Source organism: Andrographis paniculata, unplaced genomic scaffold, assembly GCF_009805555.1.
Source record: "Andrographis paniculata isolate CXL003 unplaced genomic scaffold, ASM980555v1 Contig54END, whole genome shotgun sequence".
Classification (NCBI taxonomy): domain Eukaryota; kingdom Viridiplantae; phylum Streptophyta; class Magnoliopsida; order Lamiales; family Acanthaceae; genus Andrographis; species Andrographis paniculata.
In genome coordinates this window covers 5,579,447-5,593,171 of record NW_026137589.1, presented here as the reverse complement: position 1 = coordinate 5,593,171, position 13,725 = coordinate 5,579,447, and the positions used below count along the sequence as shown (strand labels likewise).

General features: G+C 35.8%; 2 protein-coding genes across 7 annotated transcripts; both read left to right on the top strand.

Moving 5' to 3' along the window:
* The first annotated feature begins 1,403 nt into the window (after positions 1-1,403).
* Positions 1,404-12,064, top strand: LOC127255523 (peroxisomal acyl-coenzyme A oxidase 1-like). 6 transcript variants are annotated; one of them, XM_051281079.1, is made up of 15 exons: positions 1,406-1,671; positions 1,865-1,885; positions 3,055-3,163; positions 3,261-3,322; positions 3,421-3,630; positions 3,805-3,892; positions 3,979-4,141; positions 4,533-4,731; positions 5,847-6,044; positions 6,373-6,504; positions 9,903-10,023; positions 10,189-10,299; positions 10,679-10,748; positions 11,311-11,494; positions 11,577-12,064. In XM_051281079.1, the coding sequence occupies exons 1-15, from the start codon at positions 1,534-1,536 to the stop codon at positions 11,784-11,786; spliced, it is 2,016 nt and encodes a 671-aa protein (XP_051137036.1). In that variant the 5' UTR covers positions 1,406-1,533; the 3' UTR covers positions 11,787-12,064. The 6 variants fall into 6 exon arrangements, with proteins under 6 accessions (XP_051137042.1, XP_051137036.1, XP_051137037.1 ...); XM_051281082.1 differs by having other exon boundaries at positions 1,523-1,671; positions 1,844-1,885; XM_051281083.1 differs by having other exon boundaries at positions 1,523-1,671; positions 1,844-1,996.
* A 495-nt stretch (positions 12,065-12,559) lies between these two features.
* Positions 12,560-13,725, top strand: LOC127255524 (osmotin-like protein). Its single transcript, XM_051281086.1, has one exon. It carries the CDS (start codon positions 12,738-12,740, stop codon positions 13,509-13,511), a length of 774 nt encoding a protein of 257 aa, XP_051137043.1. The 5' UTR covers positions 12,560-12,737; the 3' UTR covers positions 13,512-13,725.

Below are 13,725 nucleotides of genomic sequence, written 5' to 3'. Positions count from 1 at the left end.
GTTACAGCTTCACCTTTCAGCTATTCTTTACAGATTTATTTGATATTTTATTTTAATTTTAAAAAATATGAGACACATCCCTCTATTAATTCTAAAATAAAATATATAATATTTCATTGTCTTCTAATTAAAATGCATATTAAAATTAGGGTAAAATATTTTTTTTGTCCTTTTTATTTACTAATATGTCAATTTTAGTCTTTTCATTTTCAAAATAACAATTTTGGTCTATTTTATTTACCAATTTGTCAATTTTAATCCATTTTAAAATAATAATTTTGATCTTTTATTTATTTAAATAGTTGAATTTTAGTCTTTGATTATTATTTCTTTTAGAAATTAATAAATATAATTATTACTCCTCAGAGACTTAAAAGTATAGATCACTTTTGTTTGCTATTTTAAAATGTGATTATTTTTATTTTTAATTAAAAATGATGCTATTTTTGTTTATTATATAAAAGATAAAAAGAAAAAAATACACATCACATTAAAATTTGTGTTGCCTAGGAAAGTTTGAGCCTATATTTTGTGATAAGTAGTATTTTCATTGGAAAGTTTTATTTATATATATTATTTAAATCAATTTATAGTATTATTTTTTAAAATATCTCCGATTGCAGACAAGTTTATTTTAAAATAATTTTAAATACCAAATTTAAAAATTATTCATCTAAATAACATAAACGCAAGTTATTTTTCTTAATTAAATTATTAAAGTATGAAAACGAAAAAACTTTTTTACATAAAAGCATGATATTAAATGTAATAATAAATGTATAAAAGTATCACTTTTTTATTTTTTTTTAAAAATAATAATACAAAAATATCAATAATTTTTATTTTAATTATAAATATATTATTACCCTGCAATTATATTATATATAAATATATAAAATACAAAATAATTGTTTAAAAATAATATATTTGGATGATAAATGTATATGATAATCATATCTATTAATTTTTTAAATAAATTATATTATAAACAAAATTTGAATTATATTAAAACGATATCAAAATTATCATTTTAAAAGTAAAAGAATTAAATTGACACAAATAAAAATATATGGTAATATAAAAACTAAAATAGAAACAAATATAAATAAAAAAGAATAAAGATATATTATATCCTTGAAATTATATACAAAATATTTTTTCAGTCTAAATAATTTGTTAATTATTCATTAAATAATTTGTTATATCAACTATTAAATTCTTAATTAAAAAATACTGTGCACCTATAATTTTTTTTTATCCGATACAAACACACATTATGCTTTAAAAAATATTACATCAAATATAATTTAATATATATATATATTTTTTTTTTCAAAATTTCAAAAACCAAAAACATCTATCTTGATCTATCTAGGCCTATATTTTGTAAAAGATTGATCAATTATTGTAAACCACTTATACAACATCAATGCTTTACCTAACAATGAAATAATACAACACCCAGTTTCAAATAGTAATAACAATCTGCAATCTTTTGAAAGCGGTTCTCTTTGTTGTTGATCTGAAGGGAGGATGGAAGCGGTAGATTATCTAACAGATGAGAGGAAGAAGGCGGCGTTCGATGTTGAGGCCATGAAGATTGTCTGGGCTGGCTCGCGTCACGCTTTCGAGGTCTCCGATCGTATGGCCAAGCTCGTCGCCAACGATTCTGTAAATTCTCAGTTTATCTTTGTTTCAATGATATGGAGTATATTATTTTAGTTTCCTCCTCCTGTGGGGTTCAGACGTTCCGTAACAGCGTTATTGGTGGGTGACTTTTTGGTATTGTTAAAGTACCTGGAAGTTTCTATTAACATTCTGGCTGATGGCACATCATATGCAGTCCTAATTTGAATATATTCAGCCAGGAAACCGGAAGCAGCAGGCACGTTCGTGATCTTTCTGCTGCAATTGATCCTTCTTATAATTTTACCTTTGGATTTTAGAAGCTTTTGGGTGCGAATTAGTCCAGTTATTCTAGCTGGTCAGAATCTGTGTGAGTTTCACTTAATTCTTATGCGGGTCTCTTCTCATTCCCATTACAAGTAAAACGTGTATGAAGGGAGCTGCACACCATAATCCAAGTAATATCAAATAAACGCAAGACAGAAGCAATAAGCTGTTAATGAATAATTTGTAATCTGTAATTGGTAATTTGTCACACTCCACAGCACGGATTTGATTGTTTTAGCATTTCTCATCATAAAGCTTTCGAACTTGTGCATTCTTGAACTATAATTGTTAAGCTACTTACCTTTCAGCACTCCCAACTATATGATACAGTTGCTGAAGATATACATTTGAGGAATACACAGATTTCTCTTAAATGCTTTATTATTTGGATACTTCCACTTTCAACATTCCTTTTATATGCAAGACTGACAATTGACACTGCTTTTAATAATATATATTGACTTGAATTGAATAAATTTGTACTCCCTCCGTCTCAAACACTTTGCAACATTTCATTTTTTGTTTGTCCCAAACTCACTGCAACATTTTCAAATTTAGTAATAATTAATTATATTTTTATATATATAAATATACACTTTACTTTTATCTCATCACATCACTCAAATAAAAAAAATAAATATACATTTTTCTCTCCAATCACATCACCTAATCTTCAAATTATCCTACTTAATACTACCTATCTAAATTCCCGTGTCGAACTCATATGTTGCACGGTGTTTGGGACGGAGGGAGTATTTGAAATTGTGAATGGAACTTGACATAATAGAAATTGAATTTTATTTGGATAACATTAAAAAGGAACATTGCTTTTATCGGGTGCTCTTTAGCAAACGGACTGTGTTGGCTGCTTTCATCTGACCAGCTAACATAAAAAAGGAATATATGTTGCACTGTGTTTGGGACGGAGGGAATATTTGAAATTGTGAATGGAACTTGACATAATTGAAATTGAATTTTATTTGGATAACGTCAAAAAGGAACATTGCTTTTATCGGGTGCTCTTTAGCAAACGGACTGTGTTGGCTGCTTTCATCTGACCAGCTAACGAGACAATTTAGTTCATTTCATGATTGAAATCAGGAATTCCAAAAGGATGATAGAACTATGCTACCAAGAAAGGAATTGTTCAGAAACACACTTAGGAAGGCAGCTTATGCATGGAAAAGAATTATTGAACTTCATCTATCTGGCGAGTCCATCTTTTGGCTTTTCAAGTTATTGCAGCTGTTTTATTTTCGTCCAGAGGTATCTAATTATGTCATTTATTTTTATTTTCATGGTTGCAGAAGAAGAGGCATCTGAGTTAAGGTTTTATATGGACGAGCCAGCTTATACAGACCTTCACTGGGTAGGTTCTGCTTCTGATTGCTCATTTCTTCTGTTAGATTAACTTTCACCTCAATTATCGGGTTTGGATATAAAATAATTGCACTATTTCCTACTTAGGGAATGTTTGTACCAGCCATAAAAGGCCAGGGCACCGATGAACAGCAGCAAGAATGGTTACCATTGGCCTATAAGATGCAAATAATTGGGTGCTATGCACAAACTGAACTTGGCCATGGCTCCAATGTGCAAGGTCTTGAAACCACTGCAACGTTCGATCCTACTACTGATGAATTTGTCATTCACAGTCCCACATTGACTTCCTGCAAAGTAAGTACCAAGTGAATGGCTATATTGGATTAAAAATGCGGAGATATTATTTTCTGACTACCACCTTTTCATATTATTCTTTCTTGTGTTGGAATCCAGCTACTACTTCATATGTCATTTAAGTCACGTTCCAATGTTAAAAAACTCAACTCCTTCCATTTCTATTCAAAATAGTGGTGGCCTGGAGGGCTGGGCAAAGTGTCTACACATGCAGTTGTTTATGCTCGTTTGATTACAGATGGTAAAGATCATGGCGTTCATGGTATGTCCAAGCCTTTTAATTCATTCATAAAAGTTGATTTGTCTAACCTTCCCGCTATATATAATGTATAATGTATTGCCTTTTAGGATTTATTGTTCAACTTCGGTCTTTGGAGGATCATAAACCTCTTCCAAGAATTACACTTGGGGATATAGGAATGAAATTTGGCAATGGAGCATACAACACTATGGACAATGGAGTGTTGAGATTTGATCATGTTCGTATTCCAAGAAATCAGATGTTGATGAGGTATATTCTAATCTATATATGCATTTTTCTATATCTCTGCATTTATTTGAAATTGACCCCATGATATTCTTACTTTAGTAAAGAGGAAGTTTTATTTAGTATTTTGCTCTTTCTGTTTCAAGAAGAATCTCCACTTTGGAAATTGATCCTTATTTGTAATCTGAAGATGTAATAGCAATGAATGTGGAATATTGTAATGCAAAGCTGAAATATACTAAATTTAGCATGTTTATGTCAAAGCAAACATACACGAGGAGATGATTCAGACTTTCTCGTGGTGTGATCAATATGAATATCAGATAATATTTGGTTAATCTTTAATAAGCTCTCAGCCTCTCACTGCTATGGACAGTATAACATCTGATTGAAACATGTTATTTGAACGTCTCAGGGTTTCACAGGTGACAAGGGAAGGAAAGTATAAGAGATCAGATGTACCATGGCAGTTAGTTTATGGGACCATGGTTTATGTTCGACAACAAATTGTTTCTGATGCTTCTTGTGCTTTATCTAGAGCTGTCTGTATTGCTACTAGATATAGTGCTGTGCGCAGACAATTTGGATCACAGGATGGTGGTCCTGAAACTCAAGTAAGAATTTCTAATTAGAGAAGATAGCATTTAGATTACTAGAGAGCTGCCTGTATGCAAACCAGCTTACTACACATTTTCATATTTTTTCTATTTGTGATTTCTTTGGTTAATATCATTGTTTGTTTGACCTAATAATGTAATGACCTTTTTGTTTTCTCTGTAGTAGTTTTTCTTTGGTATTTTGACTTCTTTTATTATCAATTCCATATAAAAGCATGTAACAATTATCATAATGAACATCTATTTTTATTTTTATTTTTATTTTTAATTTTTAATTTTTTCTCTTTCCCTAGGCATATCTTAATTGTTTCAAACTTCTAAGTTTGTATTCAAAACTGTTTGGTAAGTTTTTCTCCAAGCCCTGGTACATGCCTTGTGCCACTGTCTAACACGTACTTCAGTAACTAAACCCTTTCGGTTGGTGCTTTACATCCTTTAAACACTTAACATTGGAAAAGCATCTGTGTCCTCTGGTAACTAATTTGCATGAAGTAGAGGTTGGCTAGAAAGTAGACTTCATGAATTTTACAGAGACTTTTGCAACAATTTTCACTAATTATTGCTATATTTCTACAAGTGTGTGTGTGTTTGTGTAACCGGATGCATTTTTAATATTTGGTGTATGAAGAAATCTTCAGCTTTCCAAATTTATCTTCTCAAAAAAACTTCAAAGGCAACATTCACTGACAAATTTTGCCACTAATATCTTATTGTTGTTCATGCGTGTGGAGTACGTCTGTTTATTCAGTAAACTGCATTCTGTCTATTTTCTTTTCCATTATTATTTTATTGAAATTATTTCCTTTCCCTTCCTTTCTTCTTATTGGCTGACAATATTTCAATATTTCTTTTGCTCTGAGATAGCATTCCCAGTCATGTTTGAGACAGCTAGTTTTAATTTTATATTCTCAAGGCAGTTCTCAGTAAACCATTATGAGTTCCATGTGGGTGGCTGATGCAGTCCCTATGATTAAGTAATTAATTTTTGTAACTCATTGTTACTTTATGAGAATTTTTGGTGCAAATGAATCTTTCTTTCAAGCCATAGCACCACACAACTAGTTTAATGGTAGAAGAATAAATTATGTCTTTAATGCATTAATGATTTGTAGGTCATTGATTACAAAACACAACAAAGCAGGCTCTTCCCTTTGCTGGCTTCTGCTTATGCCTTCAGATTTGCTGGTGAATGGCTAAAATGGCTGTACACAGATGTAACACAAAGATTGCAAGCCAATGACTTTTCGACATTGCCTGAGGCTCATGCTTGTACTGCAGGATTGAAGTCTCTAACTACCACTGCTACTGCTGTATGTTATAAATAATGATTTGTCATTCTACTTTTCTGTGTTTTGGTTTGCACCCACTATGTGGTTGAAGTGCAATGATGATACTTGTAAATATTTTTTACTTCTTTGCACTCAAACCTTGGTGGACATGGACATCCGGCTGACACTTACAAGCAAGGCTTTCATAACTAGAAAGAGGTCCATTGGTGTATCATTACCCTTTCTCTTTGTTGGGGGAGGGAGGGTAGTTACTGTTCTAGTCAAAATCTATGATAAAGGTTGTTGGTAACTGAACATTAATGGGTTTCTTTTTATTCAGTCTCTAAATCCATCCTGTTTTGTGTCGCAGGATGGAATCGAAGAGTGTCGAAAGTTATGTGGAGGCCATGGCTACCTCTGTAGCAGTGGGCTACCAGAATTATTTGCAGTTTATGTTCCTGCTTGTACGTATGAAGGAGACAACACTGTCCTGCTTCTACAGGTATGTTTGATTTGGATTTGAGCATTTCTTATTATGCTTTTAAGATTCTAGTTCCTTTTCTTTACTTCTTTTCCTTCTCAACTCTAATTGCAATGTTGATTTCCTTATTAAGACCATTACTAAACTTTACTGTCATTGCTGGTTATAATAAGATCCAGGTTGGAAACGTTGGTTACATTTGATAGGATATATATATAGAAGATCATAATGATGAATTGCTAGTTTTACTTCTCTTTATCTTATTTTTAATTTTGATAATAACTATAGCCAAATTTCTTATCTGAGCCTAATAGAGCCAAAGTTCTTTTCTGTTACTGGCATCCATTGCTGCAGAGTCATGTAGGATAAAGAATATTCATTTAATATATGTCATTCATCATAGCCATGTTTTGGGGGATGCATTTTGCATTGTTGATATATGACACAAAATAACAGCAGAAAGAAGCAATTATAAAAGTTTAAACTTGAAACTGAAATAAAAATTTAGAAAGCATGCCCAAGAATTCTTCAAATGGTAGCTGTGAATTAATCGGGATTGTTAGTATCAACCCACCAATGAAATACTCTAGAAAAAATCAATATGGGAGAATGTTTAGGAGAGTTCACAATGCAGAAAAATATCATTGTTGAATGACCTATGTAATAGTTCAGATTATTTTTTTTTCTATGGCTGTCGTGGTTGTGTTTAGATTTTACCATATTTGTTGGTTTGGTGAAGGGTTGTTTGGGTATAGAAATTTGGCTGTCTGAGGTAACCATCAGTTGAAATGTTGAATAAGGAAACCCACAGCCATTGATGAGTATGAAGTGGAATTGAAGATCATCGCTGATGAGGCTATTGTTGAAGGATGTGATCTACAGGAAAGGCAAAAATTTTGCTTAGTATGGATTAAGTCACAAAGGGTGTTGATTTTTTGAAATTCAACCAAAAAGATAAACATTTGTCTTGGAAATTGGGGACTCTCAGCTTGCTAGTTGGAGTATGGCAATGAAAGCTTTTGACAAAGAGCAAGAATTTCCAAGTTCTAGAATGAAAGGTCAAGGAATCAACATAGATCTGGAAAATTACTAATGGTAGCCTCGGTGCTTCCAATAAAAATACTCCAACATCACAATTTCCGTGTAGCAAGTGGTGTCGAGGTCGAACCACACGGACTGTGAGTTTAATTCCTCTTTTGTCACAATTTCAAATATTGAGGGGTAGATTAGCAAATCCAACCGAGGTAATTAAAATAAGCGACGAGAAAATAAAAATTAGATTTCAAAGAGATTAAACTTCTAATCCAAGGAGAAAATAAGAAACTAGATTAAAGATTTGATCATCGATTTTAAATAATCTTGGTATTTAATTAATAAATTAGTTATAGACATTAGATACGATCATGACGCCCAATTTTTCTTGGCGGAAATGGTATGACCGATTGACTACATCCCTAATCAAAGAAATAACTAGGTATTATCATAAATTAATTTCTCCCATTGAAAATGGCATGAGAAAAACCTAATTCAAATATTCAATCAATTACGAAAAGATTAAATTATTTGATCATGCAATTTTTAGGCTAAGCTTGTCAACCTATTTATCATTTTATCAAACAAGTGCACAATTACGGATGCAAATGTTCAATTGACACACAATTGCTAAACCAATCTAAAATTCAGCCACGATAAAAGAGTAAATACAACAACGATAGGCATGAATCACATAAATTGCACAAATATTAATTTAATAAACAAGATTCAATTTAAATCAAAACATAATCTCACAAAACCAAATCCGAAATCTAAATTCAACCTTGGACTAGAATAAAGAAAATTAGCTACTCATGCTTAGAAATAAATAAAAGCGATGAAATAAAGATAACGATGATCGCCCGGTGGCGGTTACTCTCAAACCGTCTTGTGCCAATTTTTCAAGTTATGAATGTGAGTGTAAATTGTGACATCTTATCCAATGACTTGACCCTTTTTTTATAGACAATCAAACATTCAATTAGCAATTTAATTGCTCCTTGATTGCTCCTTTTTATCTTTAAACTCAAAATTCACTCAATCATTGACCACAAATTTGGCAAGGGCGCACATCACTCCATCTTTCCAATAATTACGATTATACCAAAATTAGTAGAAATTTTATCCAAAATATTAATTATCATTTATAATTTTCCTACAAAAATACATAAATATATACTTTATCAACTAAGTATAAATGGAAGTGGGAAAGATGGGGCCTTGTCAATTGTTGTCTGAATCAAATTTCTAAGGAATGGAGCTGGGAAAATCAGTTGGGGTCACTTTTTGAATTTGTGATGTTGAAAACTCTTAGGATGTGTTCCTTTTAAGGTTTGAATTTGGGTTGGGAATTGGAGAATAGTAAAATTTAAGGCAAAATAGCATAAAAATTCCCCAGTGATCTCCGTAATTTGCTAAAATCCTCTTTGGTCCTAAAATTTTATATAACCTACTTGTGGTTCAAAAAAGATTGCAGACTCGCCCTTCCCCCTTCTCTAAATTACACTGAGTCACAGACGGTGTTAAAATTTACCAAGGGTGTGCTTGTTTGGGGGTTTGGATTTTGAGTTGGGATTTGAATAGTAAAAATTTTGAATTTAAATAGTTGTATGATGTGATATAAATAGGTGTTGATGTGATGTTTTGAATGTAAAATTGATTTTTAGTATAATATAAAAAAATGAAAAATAAGTGTTTGATTTGATGTTTTTGGTGGAAAAAATGATATGAACAGTGTATGTAAAATCCAATCTCCTAAACAAACACACCCCAAATGTAGACTGATATGCCCCAATTTGTATTTTTTATTTTTATTTTTACTTGGAAAACTTTGGGGCAGTGGTAGAAACGAATTACACAATTTACTCCTTCTACCAGACCCGAAACCGCCCCTCATACCATCTTCTGCCAAAATAACATCTCACAATTCTCAATTAAAAAAATTCAAACCCAAAAAACCTCCAAAATTCACACCCCATCCCAAACAATGACTAAAAACACACTTTGCTTTTCAGTTGTAATTGAATTTTTTGGACTTTAGTGTTCGTCTAACTTTGGTTTTTTTGTCCAGTAGTTAATTTATATATTTCAAATCTTTACTTGCAGCTCAAATTATCATCCTTAGCAGCTCAGGCAGAATAGTGAATCTTGTGCCCATAGTAGTCTGTGGATTGGCTTCGTTCTACTATTTTCAACATTCTGTTTGCAATAATTTACTTGAAATCAAAAGATTTTAAAAATGTCCTGGATCACAGTGTTGGTTTGTTTTATTCTGGTTTTGCACTTTATTATAAACTGTTTGTATGAAGAGTTTATTCTAGACGTTGACTGTGTTCTCTCTACATGTCTTATGTGTTTTAGCTAATGGGTTGCAAATTTACCTGTAGGTAGCTAGGTTTCTCATGAAGACTCTCTCCCAGCTCAGCTCTGGAAAACAGCCTGTTGGGACTATTTCTTATATGGGAAGAAATGAACATCTTATGAAATGCCGCTGTAGTGTTGAAAGATGTATACCTTTTTGTGTGTGTGTGTGTGTGCTCGCGCGCGCATGTGTGTTTCATATAAATACCTATGCAATCAGCTTAACATATTATTTTCAGATGCATTCTGCCCATGCTTAAAACTTGGGAAAGAATTAGTATGGTGACATTATTTATGTTGTTTCGCATGCAGCTGAGGATTGGTTAAAGCATACTAAAGTATTGGAAGCATTTGAGGCAAGGACTATCAGAATATCTGTTTCCTGTGCTCAAAATCTGAGCAAGTTTGAGAATCCTGAAGAAGGTATAGCATGATGCCTTTTGTTTTTTATGGAGAATAATTTGTTATCATTAAGAAGGGAGTTTACAATAGAGGAAAAGGAACCCAAAGAAGAGAAAATCAATCAACCTGTAAATCAGAAACCTTGGAAAACAGAAATCTCAATGATAAAACTTAAGCCCTGATTAACATACCGAAGTCGTGATATAAAATGCAAGCATCCTATTTGGGTGCAATAAAATGCAAGCATCCTATTTGGGTGCATAAAGTTATTTAGCAAACCATGTGAGCAGATCTACCCTAAAAGAGAGGGGGAGAGGGTGGGGGTTTCAAACCCCCGTAACACGTATACGTTCTTATTTGAATTTTTTTTTATTTAGGTTTTCCTTCTTGTTTCCTTAAGGTTTTGCAGAACTATCAGCTGATTTGGTTGAGGCTGCAGTTGCACACTGTCAACTAATTGTAGTCTCCAAGTAAGCTTTTACTGCATGCTTTTGTTATTAATATTTTTTATTGTCATTGCTAGCTATTGTAAAGCCACAGCAAATATTTACACCTAGAAAGAAGTAGGCCCTGGCTCAGTACTAATGGAAACTAACCTCTTGCATTTGGTGCATAATATGACTAGGCTATCTTACCAACTCCCAGATATTATTCACAGTTATTTAATACACTTCTTGACTTGATTTGGAATGCGCCTTTTGAAGTTACCAGCAAATGGTGCTAACTTGTTTGGTAGAAATTTGGATTAATTTATCATTTGGTTGATCCTCAATCTGAGATTTTATCCAGTAAGAGCATTCCTACACCTATTTGACAAATTGGTATTGATACTCTTAGCTTTGTTACGAGTGCCTTGTCTGAATAATAAATATGTCCATGGTATTTTCCTTCGTGTTGTAATTTACTCTTTATTTTTTGGTCCTCTGCATCTATGTTAAAGTGTATGGTCTTGTAAAGATTATCTTTGTAATTTCTACATACTGTTCGTAATAGTCTGATGAAATGAACCACCCCTGTTACGTCCTTGTTTAGGTTTATTGAGAAACTGCAACAAGACATTCCAGGCAAAGGGGTGAAGCAACAACTGGAAACACTTTGTGGTATTTATTCTCTGTCGCTTGTGCACAAGCACCAAGGAGAATTCCTTGCTACCAGCTACCTCACACCGAAGCAGGCTTCACTTGCTAACGATCAGCTCCGATCGCTGCTTACCAAGGTTTGTGTTTCTAATTTAACCTTTAAAAGAATGGTTGTATCTGGGATGAGTTACTGCTTGCTAACTCTAGGTTTTGGTTCAGGTACGCCCTAATGCAGTTGCCCTTGTGGATGCTTTCAGTTACACAGACCACTACCTGGGCTCCATCCTGGGGCGTTATGATGGAAATGTCTACCCAAAGCTTTATGAGGCAGCATGGAAGGATCCTTTAAATGAATCAGATGTACCCGATGGTTACCATGAATATGTGCGGCCCTTGCTCAAGCAACAGTTGCATAATGCAAGATTGTAGACCTGCGGCTGCGAGCGGGTGCGGGTGTGCAGCCCTATGTAAACGCACCACGCTATCAATCAATAAAGTGAGCCTGAGCCTAACTCGGATCAGATGTATACTACTACACCGGAACGAGTGGGCTTGTGGTCCGATATACATGAAAAATTGTGTGCTTATGGACTTGTATTATTTCCTGTGCTTTACACTATTTGTGCTGTGGCGTGCATCTGTAAACATGAGGCTCTATTTCCTTATATTATTTCAGACCAATATAAGAAGTGACTGACATCTTCATAGCTGGTAGGTTATGTGCTACTATAATTTAAAAGCGGTCATGTGCATTTTTAATAGTTTCTCTTCAAGTTATTGATAGCTGTAGTATAGTAACACCGTAGTGATTTAATTATAAACAGGCTAGTAATTTTATTTACCTATCCCCACGAATATGCAGAGAATAGAATAGGATGGGAGTTTAACTGTAATAGCAACATGCAGGGTGTTGTTCTGGTCTGGGTATGAACAAACTTGACGGTGAATGTAAGAATGGGTAAAGGGTACGGTTTTAAAAAATGATGGGATCGAAGCCCACGCGGACGACGGACGGCAGTCGCTCAGATCTATCTGTGAAAATTGCTAATGGTTGCAGGAGCACGTGGAAATTGCACGAATATCACTAGCTAGCTGGCGTGGAAGGATAAACAGTATAATTATGCGTCCATGGCGAAGATGATGATATTAATTATGAGGATGCCAACAAGAAGACAGATCACGGAAAGCCTTCCCTTCTTCCATCACGCACCCAACCCAGCAGACTCAAAGGACGCTAGCCACGCTGGCTACTCTCACCCTGCTGCTGGCTGCTGCTATATAGTAGTAGTAACATAGACACACGACACAACCGTCCACAACTCTTGTCGTCTTCATTCGCCCAATACACAGTCAAAGCCACAGTCACAAGCGCAGCCCCCCATGGCGACTCCGTCACCTCCCTCTCCCACCGTCGCCTTCCTTCTCCTCCTCACCACCCTTTCCGCCTTCCCCACTTCTGTGCGCCCCTCCCCGCCGGGCCTCACCCTCACCGTCGTCAACAACTGTCGTTTCCCCATATGGCCAGCCATCCAGCCCAACGCCGGCCACCCCGTCCTCGAGCGCGGCGGCTTCCGCCTCGCCAACCTCTCCCACCGCTCCTTCCCGGCCCCCTCTGCCCACTGGTCTGGCCGCATCTGGGCCCGCACCGCCTGCTCCCACGCCGCCGGGGGCCGCTTCTCCTGCGCCACCGGCGACTGCGGCGGACGCCTCGAGTGCAACGGGCTGGGCGGCGCCGCACCCGCCACTCTGGCCCAGTTCTCCCTCCACCACGGCCACGCCGACTTCTCGTCGTATGGCGTCAGCCTGGTGGACGGTTTCAACCTCCCGATGACGGTGACTCCCCACGAGGGGAAGGGGGTGTGCCCCGTGGTGGGGTGCCGGAAGGATCTGCTGGCGACGTGCCCGCAGGCGCTGCAGGTGCGGGGCCCGCCGCACGGGGGAGTGGTGGGGTGCAAGAGCGGGTGCGCGGCCTTGGGGACGGACCAGCTCTGCTGCCGGAACCACTACAACAGCCCCCAGACCTGCAAGCCGTCCAGCTACTCGGACTACTTCAAGCAGGCGTGCCCCGCCACCTTCACGTACGCCCACGACAGCCCCTCGCTCATGCACGAGTGCTCTTCCCCGCGCGAGCTCAAAGTCATTTTCTGTCACTAGCTAAGCTAGCTAGTCGTCGTAATTGATGAAGTTGGCGTTTTGGCAATGCCCCCGTCCGTGATATCATAGACATAGATCGCTCTTGCTCCTGCTTGCCATCATTAACTATCTATTTATCTATCTATCTAGGTCTGTTTGAAATGGATGCTGATAATGGTGCTGATGTTGTCTATGATGATGCATTTAATCTAAGTTAAACGTTAACCCCTCTCTA